This window comes from Budorcas taxicolor, chromosome 3, assembly GCF_023091745.1.
Source record: "Budorcas taxicolor isolate Tak-1 chromosome 3, Takin1.1, whole genome shotgun sequence".
Classification (NCBI taxonomy): Eukaryota; Metazoa; Chordata; class Mammalia; order Artiodactyla; family Bovidae; genus Budorcas; species Budorcas taxicolor.
The window spans coordinates 924,055-945,045 of NC_068912.1; the positions used below are offsets into that span (position 1 = coordinate 924,055).

At 40.2% G+C, this 20,991-nt stretch overlaps 1 protein-coding gene across 2 annotated transcripts in view; it reads right to left on the bottom strand.

Moving 5' to 3' along the window:
- TIPRL (TOR signaling pathway regulator) overlaps positions 1-19,529 on the bottom strand; it is a 69,248-nt gene extending 49,719 nt beyond the window's left edge. For both annotated transcript variants that reach the window (XM_052637755.1, XM_052637756.1), the window contains exons 1-3: positions 19,345-19,529; positions 10,612-10,791; positions 9,705-9,804 (exon numbers count right to left, since the gene is read on the bottom strand). In XM_052637755.1, coding sequence (XP_052493715.1) covers positions 9,705-9,804; positions 10,612-10,791; positions 19,345-19,448 — 384 coding nt within the window. In that variant the 5' untranslated portion in view covers positions 19,449-19,529. The remainder of the gene's footprint in view (positions 1-9,704; positions 9,805-10,611; positions 10,792-19,344) is intronic.
- Between the last annotated feature and the right edge of the window lie 1,462 nt (positions 19,530-20,991).

Consider the following 20,991-nt stretch of genomic DNA (forward strand, 5'->3'; position numbering starts at 1 on the left):
GCTTCTGGCATTGTCAAAATAAATCATCTAGACAAACTTTCTTGCAGAAAGTGAAAGGTAAAAGTGAAAGTTGCTCACTTGTGTCGGACTCTTTGTGAGCCTATCAACTATACAGTCCACGGAATTCTCCAGGCCAGAATACTGGAGTGGGTAGCCTTTCCCTTCTCCAGGAGATCTTCCCAACCTAGGGATCAAACCCACGTCTCCCACATTGCAGGCGGATTCTTTACCAGCTGAGCCACAAGGGAAGCCCAAGAATACTGGAGTGGGTAGCCTATCCCTTCTCCAGCAGATCTTCCTGACCCAGGAATCAAACTGGGGTCTCCTGCGTTGCAGGCAGATCCTTTACCAACTAAGCTGTCAGGGAAGCCCAAGTAAGCTAAAGGCAATTTAAAAAGCTGGATAAAAAAAAAAAAAAAAAAAAACTTCTTAAAAGCATTATACAGCCAATGAAGTGAAGAAGGACTGGACTGAGATCTGGAAGAGGACTGGAGCCCAGAAAAGTGACACTGTTCAGTATTCACCAGGTGCAGAGGCCTTGGAGAATTCCTTGCCCTGTTCCCAATTTTGCAAAGACATCTCAAAGCGCTACAGTGGATCCACAACGTCTTCTATTACAGGCCCACTAAGCTACAGGCAAAGGAGAAAAGGAAAGATATACCCATTTGAATGCAGAATTCCAAAGAATAGCAAGGAGAGATAAGAAAGCCTTCCTCAATGATCAATGCAAAGAAACAGAGGAAAACAAGAGAATGGGAAAGACTAAAGATCTCTTCAAGAAAATTAGAGACACCAAGGGAACATTTCATGCAAAGATGGGCACAATAAAAGAAACGGCACGGACCCAACAGAAACTGAAGATACTAAGAAAAGGTGGCAATAATACACTGAAGTGAAGTGAAGTGAAGTGAAGTCACTCAGTCGTGTCCGACTCTTTGTGAATCTATGGACTGTAGCCTACCAGGCTCCTCCAGCCATGAGATTTTCCAGGCAAGAATACTGGAATGGGTTGCCATTTCCTTCTTCAGAATACACTGAAGAACTATACAAAAAAGATCTTCATGACCCAAATAGCCAGGATGGTGTGATCACTCACCTAGAGCCAGACATCCTGGAATGTGAAGTCAAGTGGGCCTTAGGAAGCATCACTACTAACAAAGCTAGCAGAGGTGATGGAATTCCAGTTGAGCTATTTCAAATCCTAAAAGATGATGCTGTTAAGGTGCTGCACTCAATATGCCAGCAAATTTGGAAAACTCAGCAGTGGCCACAGGACTGGAAAAGGTCAGTTTTCATTCCAATCCGAAAGAAAGGCAATGACAAAGAATGTTCAAACTATAGCACAGTTGCACTGATCTCACATGTTAGCAAAGTAATGCTCAAAATTTTCCAAGCCAGGCTTTCACAGTACATGAACCATGAACTTCCAGATGTTCAAGCTGATTTAGAAAAGGCAGAGGAATCAGAAATCAAATGGGCAATATCCACTGGATCATAGAAAAAGCAAGAGAATTCCAGAAGAACATCTACTTCTGCTTTATTGACTAAACCAAAACCTTTGACTGTGTGGATCACAACGAACTGTGGAAAATTCTTAAAGCGATGGGAATACCAAACCACCTTACCTGCCTCCTGAGAAATCTGTATGCAGGTCAAGAAGCAACAGTTTGAACTGGACATGGAAAACAAACTGGTTCCAAATCAGGAAAGGAGTACATCAAGGCTGTATATTGTCACCCTGCTTATTTAACTTATATGCAGAGTACATCATGTGAAATGCCAGGTTAAATGAAGCAAAAGCTGGATCAAGGTTGCTGGGAGAAATATCAATAACCTCAGATATGCAGATGACACCACCCTTACAGCAGAAAGTGAAGAACTAAAGAGCCTCTTGATGAAAGTGAAAGAAGAGAGTGAAATGTTGCTTAAAACAACATTCAGAAAACTAAGGTCACAGCATCCAGCCCTATCACTTCGTGGCAAGTAGATAGGGAAACAGTGGGGAGATGAGAGACTTTATTTTGGGGAGCTCCAAAATCACTTCAGATGGTGATTGCAGCCATGAAATTAAAAGATGCTTACTCCTTGAAAGAAAAGCTATGACCAACCTAGACAGAACATTAAAAAGCAGAGACATCACTTTGCCAACAAAGGTCCATATACTCAAAGGTATGGTTTTTCCAGTAGTCATGTACGGATGTGAGAGTTGGGCTATAAAGGAAGCTGAGCACCAAAAAACTGATGCTTTTGAACTGTCGTGTTGGAGAAGACTCTTGAGAGTCCCTTGGACTGCAAGGAGATCCAACCAGTCCATTCTAAAGGAGATCAGTCCTGTGTTTTCATTGAAAGGACAGATGCTAAAGCTGAAACTCCAATACTTTGGCCACCTGATGCAAAGAGTTGACTCATTGGAAAAGACCTTGATGCTGGGAGGGATTGGGGGTAGGAGGAGAAAGGGACAACAGAGGATGAGATGGCTGGATGGCATCACTGACTCAAAGGACATGAGTTTGAGCAAGCTCCAGTAGTTGGCGAAGGACAGGGAGGGCTGGTGTGTTGCAGTCCATAGGGTCGCAACGAGTCGGACACAACTCAGCAACTGAACTGAACTGAAACCTCAAGCTCTGATCCCATATAAGAGCTTAGCAAACTAAGACTTCCAGGCCAATGCGGTTTGCCACCTAGTTTTGTATGAATGCAAGCTAAGAATCATTTTCACATTTTTTCAAATGACTGTGGGGAAAATTTTTTTTAATATTTCATGAATAAAAAACTATATGAAATTCAAATTTCCATGTCCATAATTAAAATTTTTGAAACACAGCTGTGCCTACTTGTTTGCATATTGTCCATGGCTGCTTTCATCTGCCACAGCACAGCTGAGTAACTGCAACATAACTCTATGGTCCTCACAGCCTGTAATATTTACTATCTGATCCTTTACATAAACAGACTGCAGACCTTGACTATGAATGCCTATGAGAAATAAATAAAAATACTCTGTGGAGGAAGATATCATCATCCTAGGATTCAAAGAAAATAAGGTATATTAGGAGTCTAGACACCACAAATCAGAACCAACAGAAATAAGACAATAAAAGACACTGCTGCTGCTGCTGCTGCTGCTGCTGCTGCTGCTGCTGCTGCTAAGTCGCTTCAGTCATGTCCGACTCTGTGCGACCCCATAGACACTAGGAACTCTAAATGCTGAAGATAACGAGGCCCAAGCTATAAGCAATGCACACTAGTTTTATTTCAAGGAAATAAAATTAAGGTTGAACATATCAAAAGATACTGTGGAATTTAGAAAGATGGCAATGATGACCCTGTATGCAAGACAGCAAGAGAGACACAGATGTGTAGAGCAGACTTTTGGACCCAGAGGGAGAGGGAGAGAGTGGGATGATTTGGGAGAATGGCATTGAAACATGTATACTATCATGTAAGAAACGAATCGCCAGGCTATGTCCGATGCAGGATACAGCATGCTTGGGGCTGGTGCACGGGGATGACCCAGAGAGATGTTATGAGGAGGGAGGTGGGAGGGGGGGTTCATGTTTGGGAAGGCATGTACACCCATGGTGGATTCATATCAATGTATGGCAAAACTAATACAGTATTGTAAAGTAAAATAAAGTAAAATTAAAAATTAAAAAAAAAAGATACTAGGAAAAACTTTTTAAACAGGATTATGATTAGGCAAATCCTGCTGGGGGTGGGGGGGAGGTGATGACAATGTTCTATTTCTTTTACTCTGTGGTTACATTAAACTGTATTTTCATATTTCATGAACTTTTCTAAGTTATTTCACAATTTTTAAAAGGCTTAAAAAATGTACAAATATTCAAGCTAAAAATATTCTTGATACCTTGCAAGAAAAGTAAGTCTTGGTCACATCCTTCAAGTGAACGTCTCTCACTCTCTCACATCAGATGAAGGTTTATAATAGGGAAATTACTTGATACAAATACTTTTATATTTATCATATAAAGTTAATTAATAGCAAATGTTAATAACCCAGTGTTAAATTCCCTTTTCAAAAATTACTGAAAATAGTGTGTGTGGATATGTACATCCCATTAGGAAACACCATGAAATTGCTATGTTTTACGGTGATTTCTTTCTTTTAAAAGAAAAATAGATACAACTCCCACACTATAATTCACTGGTTTTTAGTATGTTCACAAGACTGTGTAGACATCACTATTACCTAATTCCAGAACACATCATCACCCCAAAAAAGAAACTGTCATACCCACTAGCAGTCTCTCTCCATTCCCCACTTCCTGCATTTCCTGGAAGCCACTAATCTAGTTTTTTTCTATAGATTTGTTTTGCAAATCCTTCTGGAATCATATACATGTAACTTTGTATCTGGCTTCTTTCACTTGGCATAACATTTCCAAGGTATGCATCACTGTTTTGTTTCTTTTCAAGACTAAATAATATTTCACTGTCTAGATATACCAGTTTTGCTTATCCAATGATGAACATCTGGGTAGTTTTCACATTTTAGCTATTATGAGTAATGCAACTATGAATATTTGCATACAGGTTTTCATGTGGATATATAGTTTTCTCTCTTGAGTGTATACCTAGGAGTGGAATTGCTGGGTTACATGATAATTGTGTCTAACTTTTTTTTAATTGCTGGCAAGAAAAAATGAGTAACAAGAAATCTACCATGTAAACCATTTATAAGTGTACAGTTCAATAGCTAATTATATTCACACTGTTGTCAGACAGATCTCTAAAACTTTTTCATCTTGCAAAACTAAAACAGTATCAGAATTGTTAACTTACGCTTCTGTGGTAAACAACTATCAAAAAGCATACAGTATTCATATGTGTTCTTCTTGCCTTTTATCTTACAAACTCCACTCATTTCCAATGTTTGTGTCAACACATTACCCCCGCCTCTCCCACTTAATTTACTTTTAAAGCTCAAAATATTAAAGATTATATACAAATGGCCAACAAGCATATGAAAAGATGCTCAGCATCACAAGTCATTAGGGAAATGAAAATCAAAACCTCTCACACACTGCTCAGTTCAGTTCAGTTCAGTTCAGTCGCTCAGTCGTGTCCGACTCTTTGCGACCCCATGAATCGCAGCACGCCAGGCCTCCCTGTCCATCACCAACTCCCGGAGTTCACTCAGACTCACGTCCATCGAGTCCGTGATGCCACCCAGCCATCTCATCCTCGGTCGTCCCCTTCTCCTCCTGCCCCCAATCCCTCCCAGCATCAGAGTCTTTTCCAATGAGTCAACTCTTCTCATGCGGTGTCCAAAGTACTGGAGCTTCAGCTTTAGCATCATTCCTTCCAAAGAAATCCCAGGGTTGATCTCCTTCAGAAGGGATTGGTTGGATCTCCTTGCAGTCCAAGGGACTCGCAAGAGTCTTCTGCAACACCACAGTTCAAAAGCATCAATTCTTCGGTGCTCAGACTTCTTCACAGTCCAACACTCACATCCATACATGACCACAGGAAAAACCATAGCCTTGACTAGATGGACCTTAGTCGACAAAGTAATGTCTCTGCTTTTGAATATACTATCTAGGTTGGTCATAACTTTTCTTCCAAGGAGTAAGCGTCTTTTAATTTCATGGTTGCAGTCACCATCTGCAGTGATTTTGGAGCCCCCAAAAATAAAGTCTGACACTGTTTCTACTGTTTCCCCATCTATTTCCCATGAAGTGATGGGACCAGATGCCAAAATCTTCGTTTTCTGAATGTTGAGCTTTAAGCCAACTTTTTCGCTCTCCTCTTTCACTTTCATCAAGAGGCTTTTTAGCTCCTCTTCACTTTCTGCCATAAGGGTGGTGTCATCTGCATATCTGAGGTTATTGATATTTCTCCCGGCAATCTTGATTCCAGCTTGTGTTTCTTCCAGTCCAGCGTTTCTCATGATGTACTCTGCATATAAGTTAAATCAGCAGGGTGACAATATACAGCCTTGATGTACTCCTTTTCCTATTTGGAACCAGTCTGTTGTTCCATGTCCAGTTCTAACTGTTGCTTCCTGACCTGCATACAGATTTCTCAAGAGGCAGGTTAGGTGGTCTGGTATTCCCATCTCTTTCAGAATTTTCCACAGTTTATTGTGATCCACACAGTCAAAGGCACACACTGCTGGTGGAATGTGAAATGGTACAGCTACTATGGAAAACAGTACAGAGGTTCCTCAAAAAATTAAAAATAGAATTATTACCATGTGATCCAGCAATTCCACTTCTGGGTATACACTCAAACAAACGAAAGCAGAATTCTGAAGAGATATTTGCATACCTATGTTCATAGCAGCACTATTCACCATAGCCAAGAGGTAAAAGCAACCCAAATGCTCACTGGCAAGTGAATGGAAGAACAAAATGTATATACATGCAATGGAATATTACCCAGCCCTAAAAAGGATGGGAAGTCTGACACATGCCACAACAAGGATAAACCTTGAGGACATTGTGCTAAGCAACATAAGCCAGTCATAAAAAGGCAATGTATGGTTCCACTTACATGAGGTATCTAAAGCAGTCAAATTCACAAAAAACAGAAAGGAGAATGGCAGTTGCCAGGTGCTGAAGAAGGAAGAAATGGAGAAGTTGATGTTTAATAGGTATAGATTTTCTGTTTTTAAAGAGGAAGAAGTTCTGGAGATTGGTGGCACAACAGCATAAATATACTTTAACACTAATTAATATGTTTGAAAATAACTAAGATAGTAGTTTTATGTTATATGTATTTTTATCGAAAGGAAAAAAGAAAAAGAAAATTTAAGATACTGAATCATACTAAAATAACTGGGCAAATGTTCCAATGTGCTTTAAAAAAAAAAAAAAACTTTTTAAAATGCATGCACACTAAGCATGTTTTATTCCTAAAACACAGTATCAATAGAAGAGGCAGCCTTGTACTTCTATCTTCCTGTATATCCAATTTATTTATTTAATAAGTGAAAGTTGCTCAGTCATGTCCAACTCCTTGCAACCCCATGACTATGTAGTTCATGGATTTCTCCAGGCCAGAATACAGGAGTGGGTAGCCTTTCCCTTCTCCAGGGGATCTTTCCAACCTAGGGATCAAACCCAGGTCTCCCGCATTGCAGGCAGATTCTTTACCAGCTGAGCCACAAGGGAACCCGAAGAATACTGGAGTGGGTAGCCCATCCCTTCTCCAGCAGATCTTCCTGACTCAGGAATCAAACTGGGGTCTCCTGCATTGCAGGCAGATTCTTTACCAACTGAGCTATCAAGGAAGCCCATTTATTTTATAGGAAAGAAAAAAAAAATGGCCAAATGTTGATAGGTTACTATGGGCCAGGTACACATTATGCATTTGACCTGTTTTCTCATAATATTCTCATACCATAATCTGAGAGAAGCGCCCATTGTAGCCCAGACAACAAATGACAAGGCTGGGTATGAATACAGCAAGGTCAGTATTACTGCGTGACTGGCTCTCTCTCCTCTTACACCATGATACAACTCAGGGTAATGGGTTAAACAATCTGAAGAGTGAGAAAACATTAAATATACACACACACCAGAAGCCACCAGCAACTAAAAAGCAAAAATTTAAGGGCAAAGGAAAGGCTTCATTCTAATGCCTCATTCTCTGATACTCTTACTGTACATATAAAATACCTTCTCCTACACTGGCATACACTTCCTATATATACTAGGGCTTCTGAATAAGTGTTCTGAGGAACAGCTGAAGGATTAATTAATTAAAAATCTCAAATAATATTACAGGTCAAAAAATATATATATTATAGGTCAAAAAATCCTTAGGTATTAAAACAAAGTTAAATGTAAAATATGTTCCTATGAAAGTGATCTTCCACATATAACAAATGTGCTTAACAATAAGTTCTAGCATCAGTGTTACCTTACTAAGAGATACATACTTGAAGATCTTAAACCCATTTTTTCATCTACAAAATGAGGATAATAATGCCTATCTAACAAGTTTATTTTGAGAATTAAACAACAAAGACCTAACAATTTTACCTGGAAAACAGTCACTATTTTTTAAGGCAACAAAGGAACACATTCATCAACTCTATTTAGATCATAAAGCAAGAGGTAAATACTATTTAGACAATATATCTACTTTTATTTTTGGTATTTCAATAATATTTACTTGACATTTGAAATATGTTACTATAATAATAGCAGCTGCTATTAAGATCTTATTGTGTTAACAGACACTGTGCTATAAACACTTAATACATATATTCTTTACTACATCACAACTGATATTATCCTTAGTTTACCCAAGGCTTGAAAGTGAAAGTGAAAGGCACTCAGTCGTGTCCGACTCTTTGTGATCTCAAGAACTATACAGTCCATGGAATTCTCCATGCCAGAATACTGGATATTCCCAACCCAGGGAGGGAGCCCAGGTCTCCCACATTGCAGGCAGATTCTTTACCAGCTGAAAGCCACAAGGGAAGCCCAAGAATACTGGAGTGGGTAGCCCATCCCTTCTCCAGCGGATCTTCCTGACTCAAAAACTGAACTCGGGTCTCCTGCATTGCAGGCAGATTCTTTACCAACTGAGCTATCAGGGAAGCCCAAAGGCTTAGCAAAGATTAAATTGCTTTTCCAAGCTATTAAGTACTGGTGCTGAGATTTGAACTAAGGTCTGCCAAAGCCTCAGCTCCTTACCACTAATGAGTGGTTGATCATACTGACATTTGTCAGCAACACCTTAGAACAAATCAGATGACAGGCTGAAGTGCCAATGAAGAGTACTGAGTATATGCCTTTCACCTCCTACTGCTCTCACACTCCTTGTCTCCCACAAAGAAAGTCATCATTATTATTGCATAAGGTAAAACAAATTCTCATTTCCTCACTTTCTGCAATGAAATAGCAAATGGTCTACACATTGTGAAAAGTTTTTCAATCAGAAATGAAAAGAGGGAATATTAATCTATGAAGTATTAACAGACTAGAATAACCTTCCTCCCCCAATAGACTGTAGTGGAGAGATTATTTGTCTGTACTCTGCTGTATCCATGACTCTATGTAGCTAAGCTCCCAATACGAGGCCTGCCGGTTCCACATTCCTAGTGTCATTTACCATGAAGTGAATTTCTTGTTAAGCAGGTCTTATACAGATGCAGCTTAACATCAATACAGAGTTTTAGAATTCACTGAAAACTCCCACAGATAATTTTACATCAAAATTCTGCTATAAGGTAGATATTTCTGTTTTATCCAATTTACTAGTAACATAGAATCAGACAGACTAAATAACTTGCCTAAAGTCATACCTGATTCACACATAGTACAGACAGGAAAATAATCCCAGTTGTCTGACCAAAATTCCTACCTGCCCACATATCCGTTTATCTGTAAAACTGCAAGCTACTAGCTAGCAGGGTTTGTCTAAATCACCTAATACAGTACACCAAGGACAATACATTTTAATGCTTCTTGATATTACATAATAACATTAAGGCAATTCGCCAGCTACTACAACCATATTTTTAATAAAAATTGTTCCACTATGGCCTTCTTTTATTTTGTGCTGATAATCAATGAGCAAAATTCCCTCACATTAGGTTCTAAAGCCTCCCACAATACAAAGTAAGTAGGATGAAAGTAGCAGCATAAAATAACCCATTACTAGAAAGCTTTAACATTGAGACTATCCAAAGCAATCAATGATTCATAAAAGCAAAAAATAAGATTTACCTTTAACTTAAGTGATTCTCCAAGTAATGTTCCCTTATAATCCGTTGTATAGGTCCAATCATATGGTTTAATAACCTCTTTAGAGTGTTCACCCTCCGTCCTCAAATACCAAAATGAGAAGGATCAGATTCAGTGAGGTAGAATATAGAACATCTGTATTCATTTTGTTGTCCAGCTGCTAAGTCGTGTCCAACTCTTTTGTGACCCCATGGACTGTAGTATTCATGCATCACACCAAATTACATTCTATACATAATATAAAATATCCTATTAATAAACAAATATAGTTGTCAAAATTCACTAATATAAGATCTTTCTTAGCTTTTCTGTACATGTATTGTTATTTAACCTGTCATGAATTGATAACGTAGTCTCCCCAATTAATCCGTACACTGCCTAAGGACATGGTTTAAAGGTTTATACTCTTTTCAAAGAACCTAATACATAACAGGAAAAAAATAAATAACTCTCGATTTGATTATGAAATAAAATACATTTTTCATTTTTCTTGATTTCAATGCTCCTTAGATTTTCAATGCAAATCATAAGCAAACATTTTTCTTCAAAAACGGGAAGTACACAGTGTAATGTGTCTTCACTAAAGAACACTGAAAGCTCAAAAAACTAAACCTTCCATAGCTCACCTCAACTATCATTCAATTTAACTCAAGAAGTACTAAAAAGGGGGTAGTAATTAATCTCTTTTATCAATGAGAAAAATGAACTCTGGTCTCTGGGGTCGCACAGAGTCGGACATGACTGACACGACTTAGCAGCAGCAGCAGCAGCAGAATGATTCAACTATCAAATTTAATAATAATACTAGTCCTTCATTCTAATAAAATATCACAACTGAATACTTTTTCAACTCTTTTCTATTTCAACCCATAGCTGCCCAGGTTCTCACCTGCTTTCCTGCCACTCTTCAGCACAGGCTACTTTAAGCATTCCTTGGTAGTTGTTCACACATCTTAATGCATCTGTAGCATTGAACTCAATTCCAAAGCCAGAGCCATGCTGGATTCTTAAAACATTGTCTCCAAACATCATTTCAGGGAGAGATGGCATATGCAATTCATCAGCTAACCTATGCATAATCAAAAGTCAGAAGGATTATTTTATATCACTGTTGGCACTTTTGTTTCCTTTTGATCTCGATAGAATACCTTCTACTCCTAAGTGAGTTAAATAATATATGATTCAATAAGATGATATAGTTGTGAAGTCTAGAAATGCTTTCATCATCCATTGTCTTTGTATATACCTTTTTGGCCCTGTACTAGGTAGTGGGCTAAATAATAAGATAAGTAATAAACAAACATACAAAAAATACATAATATAATGTCAGCTAGTAATAGGTGATACAAGAAAATTGAAGCAAAGCAATGCAGGGGTACCATTTAAGGTAGGATGATCAAAGACAAGTCTGAGAGAATTGAATCTGAGCCTCAAAACTACCCTGCAAGCTAAGAAAGGCTCAGAGAACTTAAGCAGCTAACTGTAATCACAGAGGTAGTAAGTGGTAAAACTAGGCCTCTTTCCATTATACTGGCCTGCTTTATAAAAATTTGGACCTCAACTGGCTAGTCTTATTACACAAGAAAAGTTATATTAGACCTACTATGAGGCCAAGATCACAAATTATTAACTCACAGATATGTTACGACTAGCCTACACAGAATACTTTTTTAATATTTGAAATAACTGGCAAAATTATTGAGTTGCCAATAAAAATTGAGAGATTTTTGAGAAATCTGGACTTTTGGTTTCTCTTTGGAAAATAAAAAGGAAGATTTGGCCAATACTGCACCTGTATTTCCACATGACACCAACTGGCTGGAACAGAGCAGAGGCTTCTCTCTTTACGTGGGGTATGAGCTTGCTGGTTCACCAGTCCCCTTGACTCTTTAGAAAGCTGAGTTTGTAACCCCTGTTTTAAAGATTTTTAAGTGGCTACTAGTTACTTCTGAAAAAAGTAACTCTATGGATAGGTTTTTTGTTGTTGTTGTTTAGTTGTTATGTCCAACTCTTTTGCCTACCAGAGTCCTCTGTCTCTGGCATTTCCCAGACAAGAATACTGAAGTGGGTTGCCATTTCCTTCTCCAGGGGATCTTTCTGACCCAGGGATTGAACCTGTGTCTCTTGCATTGGTAGGTGGATCCTTTACCATTGAGCCACCAGGGAAGCCCCTTATGTGTAGGTTACCATGCCTTACAACCCTATCACCTCAGTTACAAACAGGACTTGCAGTTTAGGGATGAAAGTTCAGCTTCTCAAACAAGGGCAATTATCTACGGGCTGGCAGGAATCCCTGAATTTTAGCCTGAGAACTCTGCCCAATACAGTCATGCTGAATTGAATAATGGCCAATTAAATTTATTCTGATCCCTATTTTCATAAGTTTGGATGACAGTTAAATAAAGCACAAACCAAGAGATACGGCATGACACAGAACCATGAGGTAGTTAGGGGAGAGTGAACATTTTAAGTAACAGCCAGAGAAGCAGACAGAGCAAAGGAGAAACTAAAAAATAAGGATAATAAGGAGATTAGAGACATCTATAGTTGTTTTGGTCATAAGAACTGTTCATTTTCTGAGCTAAATCCTGTGTTTAATTATTTCTTCATGTACTATTAAATTCTCAGCACTCAAGGCAACCAAGGTGGACAGGGATGGGAAGGGGGCTGAGAGGTGGGGCAGAGATTCTCTTTTCCTTGCAACCTGAAAGCATAACTAACACAGAGGCTCCATGGAAGCAATTTTCTAATTAGCTTTTATATCAATTTTTCAATTTTCTTGCTTTCAGAAAATTTTCAAAAACTATTATATACTTTGTTCACAAATAAAACCTTTAAAATGTTATTTCACCTTTTCCTACTGATCAAAGATCATCATATTTAACAAAGTTGTTAAGACAAGGTCCTCAAGTTCAACTGAGGGTTTATACCTCTAGCTGCTCTAGAAATGTAGGTATCTCCCCTGAAACACCCTCATCCCTTTTTATATTGTTTTAACCTATCAAAGGCTGGAAAAAGCAAACAATCACACATCTTTAAACTGCATAATGAGAAAAAAGAGAACAGGAAAAATAGTAATAATTCATTTATTAGGGCAAAGAGACTGTAGGGATCTTTTCTCCTCCCTTACATTTCTAATACAGTTATAAAGTATGCAATAGAGTCCAAAGTTTAAAAATGCTTTGAATGAAGTTCTAATGGATCCTGAACAAAACACAGGATTTTAGTGCAAGTGGTCTATGACAGCTACTTCAGCAGATTAGGTTTTCTTTTTTTTTTCCCAAGACTTCCAGATTTTTGAAAGCTATATAGCTATACAGGTTAGGTAAGGTGAAACAATATATTACAGAATGTATTTTTACATAAAGCTAACAAAAGATCTATGCATATCCCAAGACCACAATTATCCTCTTTCCAGTTGCTTTAAATCTATTCCCAACTAGACATACCAATCAAGTATTGTAAAAAACATGCATAAACAAATTATTTAAACTTTAAATGTAAAAAATATTGATAGTAGAAACATCTACTTCATTCCTGGATCATCAAAGCCTCACCACTTTTAAGAATGAAGATGGGTTCTAATTTTACCATGACTGCCCAGAAGAGAAGTTAATGTACCACAGGCCCATGTTTCCATAAGCTTCCTATCTCTGGTGAATTTTCTGTTCTCACATAACAATTATATTAATTTTGGCTATGAAGCAAAGAAAAAAACACTAAAAAATTTTTAAAAACTAAAAAATTAAAGCTGCTGTTTCTTATAGGAAAACACCTTTGCCAGGAAAATTCTCAACTTGTTGCAAGCTTTAAAAGGTGATAATGAAAAAAGCAAATACACCCACTGAGGGAAACCAGCACTTGCTCGCTTAGATTTTCAGAAGAACTATGTCAATTTACATTCCACCCTGGGGCAAAAATTAAGAAAAAAGTACCAAAATTTAATCAAATTTATATTCTTTGACTCAAAACATCAGCTTGGGGAAATCTGTAATAAAGAAATAATCCCCAGTGCAGGGAAGAAAAAAACTACATACATTAATACACATAATCATCTCACTTATAATAGTAAAGAAATAATCTAATGATAAGGAAATAAGCAGTTATGTAAACTGTTGTCTGGGCTTCCCAGATGGTGCAGTGGTAAAGAATCTACCTGCCAATGCAGGAGATGTAAGAGAAACGGGTTCGATCCCTGGGTCAGGAAGATTCCACTGAGGTAGAAATGGTAACCCACTCCAATATTCTTGCCTGGAAAATTCCTTGAACAGAGGAGCCTGGCAGGCTACAGTCCAGGGAGTCACAAGACAGACATGACTGAGCAACTGAGCACACAAACAACTGTCTATCCAAATGATAAAACATTATGGAATCATTAAAAATATTTAAAAGGAGAATATAATAATGTTGAAAAATGCTTATGCTACAACAGTAAGAAAAAAAATCAGGCACACTGTATATTCATCAGATCTCTGTGTTTATGTATATAAGCACATATCAGTGATCTAACATTTTAAGTTGCACATCTTTAGGGTGATACCTGATACCATTAATTTTCATCATAAATTTAAGTAAAATTTATTATTTTGTTATTAGGAAATAGAAAATAACAAATACTAGAGAGATCAATAGCCCATGCAAATGCCATAGACATGACAGACAGCGAAAGTATTATTTTTAAAAAAAAGAGAAAAGAAAATATGGTTTATATATACAATGGAATATTATGCAGCCTTTTAAAAGCAGGAAATTCTGCAATCTGTGACAGCATGTATGAACCTAAGAACATTATGCTAAGTAAAACAAACCAGTCCTAGAAAGACAGACACTACGTGAGTCCACTTATTCACAGAATCAAAGAGTGAAATGGTAGTTGCCTAGGGCTGGAGGAAGGGAGAAACAGGTTGCTAATCAATAGGTGTAAATTTCAGGCAAGCAAGATGAATAACTTCTAGAGATCTGCTGTACAACACTGTCCCTACAGCCAATAGTAATGCATTCTACATTTATGAATTTGTCAGGAGGGTAGAATTCATATTAAGTGTTTTTACCACAATAAAACAAAATTTTTTAAAAAAGAATATTAAATACTTAAAAGACTAAATAGGATGGATTATAATCAGAATAAACATTTCATAAAAAGATTAGATATAAATAAGCGGCAACCACTGCAAAGTACATATGAAATATAACCTGATATAAGATGTGATTCTGTGGATTTTCCCAACATATCAAAAAATCTGGTAGTCCTCTGAAATACTCCAGTTATATACATGTCAAAAGAATACCTGCCAATAACTTACATTTCTTCAAACGTCCTAAATTCAGAATATCTTGAACACAGGCCAAACAGAATATCTTATCTTACCCCATTTTTAATGACAACTTTTACTCTTTGTAACAAACAGGTAATCCCAGGGACGGCAGAGCCTAGTGGGCTGCCATCTATGGGGTCACACAGAGTCAGACACGACTGAAGTGACTTAGCAGCAGCAGCAGCCGCAGCATGCCTATTTATAAGGTCAAAGAAAAGTCAGCAGTGGCCACAGGACTGGAAAAGGTCAGTTTTCATTCCAATCCCAAAGAAGGGCAATGCCAAGGAATGCTCACACTGCCATACAACTGTACTCATTTCACACGCTAGCAAATGCTCAAAGTCCTCCAAGCTAGGCTTCAATAGTACATGAACCAAGAACTTCCAGATGTACAAGTTGGATTTAGAAAAGGCAGAGGAACCAGAGATCAAATTGCCAACATCCACTGGATCATAGAGAAAGCAAGGGAATTCCAGAAAAACATCTGCTTCATTGTCTACGCTAAAGCCTTTGACTGTGTGGATCACAACAAACTGGAAAACTCTTGAAGAGCTGGGAATACCAGACCACCCTACCTGCCTCCTGAGAAACCTGTATGCAGGTCAAGAAGCAGCAGTTAGAACCCAACATGGAACAACAGACTGGTTCAAAATAGGGAAAGGAGTACGTCAAGGCTGTATATTGTCACCCTGCTTAGTGCTAGTTAGTGCTAGTGAAAGTCGCTCAGTTGTGTCTGACTTTTTGCAACCCCACAGACTATACAGTCCATGGAATTTTCCAGGTCAGAATACTGGAGTTCCCAACAGAGGGATCGAACCAGGGTCTCCCACATCGCAGGTGGATTCTTTACCAGCTGAGCCACCAGGGAAGCCCCTGCTTCTAAATTTGTATGTAGAGTACATCATGCAAAATGCTGGATGAAGCTCATGCCTGAATCAAGATTGCCAGGAGAAATATCAATAACCTCATATAGGCAGATGACACCACCCTGATGGCAGAAAGCAAAGAGGAACTAAAGAGCCTCTTGATGAAGGTGAAAAAGGAGAGTGAAAAAGCTGCTTAAAACTCAGCATTCAAAAAACTAGGATAATGGCACCCAATCCCATCACTTCATGGCAAATAGATGGGGAAACAATGGAAATAATGACAGACTTTATTTTCCTGGACTCCAAAATCACTGCAAATGATGACTGAAGCCGGGAATTAAAAGACACTTGCTCCTTCGAAGAAAAGCTATAACAAGTCTAGACAGCATATTAAAAAGCAGAGACATCACTTTGCCGACAAATGTCTGTCTAGTCAAAGCTATGGTTTTTCCAGTAGTCATGTCTGGATGTGAGAGCTGGACCATAAAGAAGGCTGAGCGCCAAAGAATTAATGCTTTTGAGCTATGGTGCTGGAGAAGACTCTTGAGAGACCCTTGGACTGCAAGGAGATTGATTTACCAGTCAATCCTAAAGGAAATCAATCCTGAATATTCACTGGAAGGACTGATGCTGAAGCTGAAGCTCCAATACTTTGGCCACCTGATGCAAAGAGCCTACTCTTTGGAAAAGACCCTGATGCTGGGAAAGATTGAAGGCAGGAGGAGAAGAGGACGACATAGAACAAGATGGTTGGATGGCATCACCAACTCAATGGAGACAAGTTTGAGCAAACTCTGGGAGTTAGTGAAGGACAGGGAAGCCTGGTGTGCTGCAGTCCATGGGGGTCACAAAGAGTCCAATTCGACTGAGCAACTGAACAACAACAAATTTATAAGGCCAAGAAGACAGGAAGCCTTTACAGGATTAACATGCCTTAATTCATTAAAGGGAATTTCACTAATTCAAAGAAAAGTGAAAGCGTTAGTTGCTCCGTTGTGTCCAACTCTTTATGACCTCATGGACTGTAACCCACCAGGTTCCTCTGTCCATAGAATTCTCCAGGCAAAAATACTGGAGTGGGTTACCATTTCCTTCTCCAGGGGATCTTCCCAACCCAGAGATCGAACCCAGGTCTCTTACTGCAGGCAGATTCTTTACCGTCTGAGCCATTATTAATTCAAAAGTTTCCTAATTCACTTAAATATTAATACACAACAACCAGCAACAATCAGCTCAGTGATTGTCCAGAGCACTTCCCAAAGCCAAACTTGCATCAGAAAAAAAAGGTTACAGTCACTGTTTGGTGGTCTGCTGCCAGTCCAATCCACTGCAGCTTTCTAAATCCGGGGGAAACCATTACATCTGAGATGTATGCTCAGCAAATTGATGAGGTGCACTGAAAAGTGCAAAGGGTGCAGCCAGCACTGGTCAACACGAAAGACCCAATTCTTCTCCACAACACCTGACTGCAGGTTGCACAACCAATGCTTCAAAAGTTGAATGAATTGGGCTACCAAGTTTTGCCTCATCCACCATATTCACCTAACCTCTCACCAACTGACTACCACTTCTCCAAGCATCTCAACTTTTTGCAGGGAAAATGCTTCCACAACCAGCAGGAGGCAGAAAATGCTACCAAAAGTTCATCGCTGAATCCCAAAGCACAGATTTTTAAACTACAGAAATAAACAAACATTTCTCATAGGTAAAAATGTGATGATTGTAATGGTTCCTATTCTGATTAATAAAGATGTGCTTGAGCCTAGTTACAATGATTTAAAATTCACAATCCGAAATCACAATTAGGTTTGCACCAGCCTAATATACAGCACAATTATATATATGGTGCAATATGTAGCAGAAAGTTATACACAGAGGAAAACTCAGAGAATAACTCAACCTGGGGTGGGATGAAACAAAATTTTTCTTAGTGACTCTGCAAGAAGTATCACTAATTATGATACTAAACATCCTTTCAAACTCTCTTCTGGTCACTCTCCTCTGCCTAAATCTGTCATTGCTCCCTAGATTTTCACCTCATGACCTTTTCCTTTTCTTCTGGATGATTTCTAGACAATCTTAATTCACTCTCAAGCCTCCAGGTACCAATTGATGATTCCCAAACCTAAAACCATAAATAAGTCATCTTTTTTAAGCTCCAAGATAAGTGCCTAAGACATCTCCACTTTATAAACTACACTCAATTCATATTTCAACAAACTAAACTCATCCTCCATCCAACACCTGCCCCCAACTGCTCTTCCTCCTGTATTTCTCACCATATCCAATGGCAAAACTTTCCATGCATAACCCAAGCCAGAAATCTTGCCAAGGGTATAGATTCTTCCTTTTACCCTTACTCCTCCTATCAAGTGACCATCAAATCACTTAATCTCTAAAACCTCTCCTCTCCTCTCCACCCTTCTAACTGGTCTCTTTACCCGGTCCTGCAGCCCTCCAATCCAACCGCCACATCATGTTCAGATCCTTCAAAGTGTACATCTGATAATGTCGTCCCTTAGCAAAAAATAACACCTGGTGGTAGTCAGATGAAATCAAACAAAACTCCTTAACCTGGCATAAAAGTTCTGTCAGTGGTATCTTCGCTGCTCAGGACTCTATCTGCCACTGGCTTCTCACTGCAGTTCTTCCCTTCTGATAGCTCATGCCCTAATCACACAGGAACTGTTCTTCATGCCTCCCACTCTCTCTGACTCCCCTGGCTTTCCACGTCCCCCTGGACCTCCCCAAACCTTGTCAAGATTCAGCTCGGACATCACAAAACGCATCACAGTTGTCACTTTCACTGGCCCTGCGGCGCTACACACGAGCCCAGCCCCACCCCATCCCACCGACTTTATTAAGATCCATTTCAGGCATCTCAATTTCCCGGATGCCTTGTTCCTCCCCATCAGGAAAAAAAAAAAAAATCCCAAATAACCCTGCAGGTATACCTCTATCATTCACACTGTACAACTGTCTGTCTCTCTCACAAGACTGTGAATTCCTCGAGGAAGAGGCTTTCATCTTCTATATCTCAAGCGCCTGGCATGGCACCTGACATATTAAAAACCAAGTATATATACCATCCCCGTTATTAACCCTCAAGAAAACAGGTCACAGCCACCCAGAAATAGTCTAAAGGTGGAACCGGCTTTGGCAGGTAGAGACCTCCGGGAGGGGGCAGTCCACCAGAACAGTCATGCTCTACTCAAACCCCGGCGGGGTGACTGTTTCACGAACCCAGAGCCTGGCGAACCCGAACCGAAGGACAGGAAGTGGTGACAGGAATATTTCCTGGTGTTGTCAATGCAAAGGTCCCGTCCGGAGGGACACGAGCCTCCGCCCTAGAGGAGGGCTGGGGCTTCGCGGGCCTCGCTCTGCCTCCCGCCCAGGCCGAGCTCCAAGGCCCGCACCCTGATCCCAGCCCTAGAGCCTCACTTCTCCACATCCGCCGACTTCATGATGTGGGTCTTGGACGCCGTTAGCTTCCACGGCCCGAAGGAGAAGTCCTGGTGGCTGCTCTGGAAGCCGTGGATCATCATGGCCGCGGCAAGGCCAGCGTGGGCCACACGGAACAGGTTGGAGCACCGGCGGCAGCGGCAGCGGCGGCAGATACCGGTCCCTCCTCCTCCCTCCAACCCAGCAGCCTAGACTTCCGAGCGGTTACCATGCCCGGCTCCGCCCCACCCCGCCCCCAGCCGGCGACACGGACGCAGGCCCTCCTTCCCGCCTCCTTCTCCTTCCCTCGACTTTTTGCTTCCGGGACCAGTTGCCGAGGTTATGTGACCCACGTCTTACGTCACGACGCACCTGAAAAAGGTTGGGGGAAAATGCTGAGGGGCGAGGCTTCGGCAGCAGGGGAAGTGGTTAGGGGCGCGCACATCATTGGATGACATCATCTTGGCCCGTTCAGGGGAAGCCCAGTTTGGAGAATCCGACGTGATTCTGGTAGACCTCGCAAAGCAGTGAACTACCTTGCGTGTTACTGAATTGGTGTAGCGGAAATGCCCAGTATTTTTCCGTTGAGGACAAAGTTTTAAAATCACTTAGAGTTTAGGAGGTTCAGCATCAAGTGTGGTAAGACAAGTGGACCTCTACCTACTATTGACTTAGACGTCTTTCAAAAATTTCATCCTTCAGACATTTCAAGACTGTCCTGGTCTAGCTATTACCTAAGCCTCTGTTATAGTGGAAATAACACTGGAGATCTGGTGCCACAGCCACCGTTGCAATGCTGTTCTTTGCATGCTTGGCAATTGTTTAGTCGCTAAGTCCCACTCTTTTAGGACCCTATGGAGTGTATGTAGCCTGCCTGGCTCCTCTGTCCATGAGATTTCCCAGGCAAGAATACTGGAGTGGGTTGCCATTTCCTTCAGGGGATCTTCCTGACCCAGGGATTGAACCCTCGTCTGCTGCTTTGCAGGTGGATTCTTTACCCCTGAGCCGCCAGGGAAGCCCAATCCTTGGCAAACGACTTAACTAATGATTTGGTTTCAGCTGCCTCAAAATGATACACTTTTATGTTAGAGGATCTCCCAAATTTTTCTTTCCGGCTTCATTTCCAGCAACTCCTCTCAGGTCTACTCACCTGCACTCCTCCCTACTACTGCGACCTTACTCTTACTGTTCTATATGCTTGAAACTGTCATACTCAAACCTGTCCCACCTCAGAGTCAACTTGGAACTTTTCTAAAATTATAGATTCCCCAGTCCCTGTACTGTAGAAGCCAAAGTCACAAACACACCTCAGAGGACACTCAAAACAATGGAGTACAGTTTATTACACCAGCATGTCCAAGGGGAATCGGTTCACAACAAGAACCCAAATGATTTTGAAGGACTTGGTTTTATACCGACCCCCCCCTCCCCCCTCCCCCTCCCCTCCCCCCCCCCCCCCCGCATGACTGGAAACATGTTAGTAATTAGTTTTACAACATGCAGGTGTGGAAGAATTAACACTTACAAGATGCAGGGGCAGGCACTATCATTAATCTAACTGAGACAACCTGATCATTCCTTCCAATCTTTGTTTGCTGTCGGTGAGGAAGGGGTTTCCTGTTTTTTCTTCAATGATGGTAAACAGGA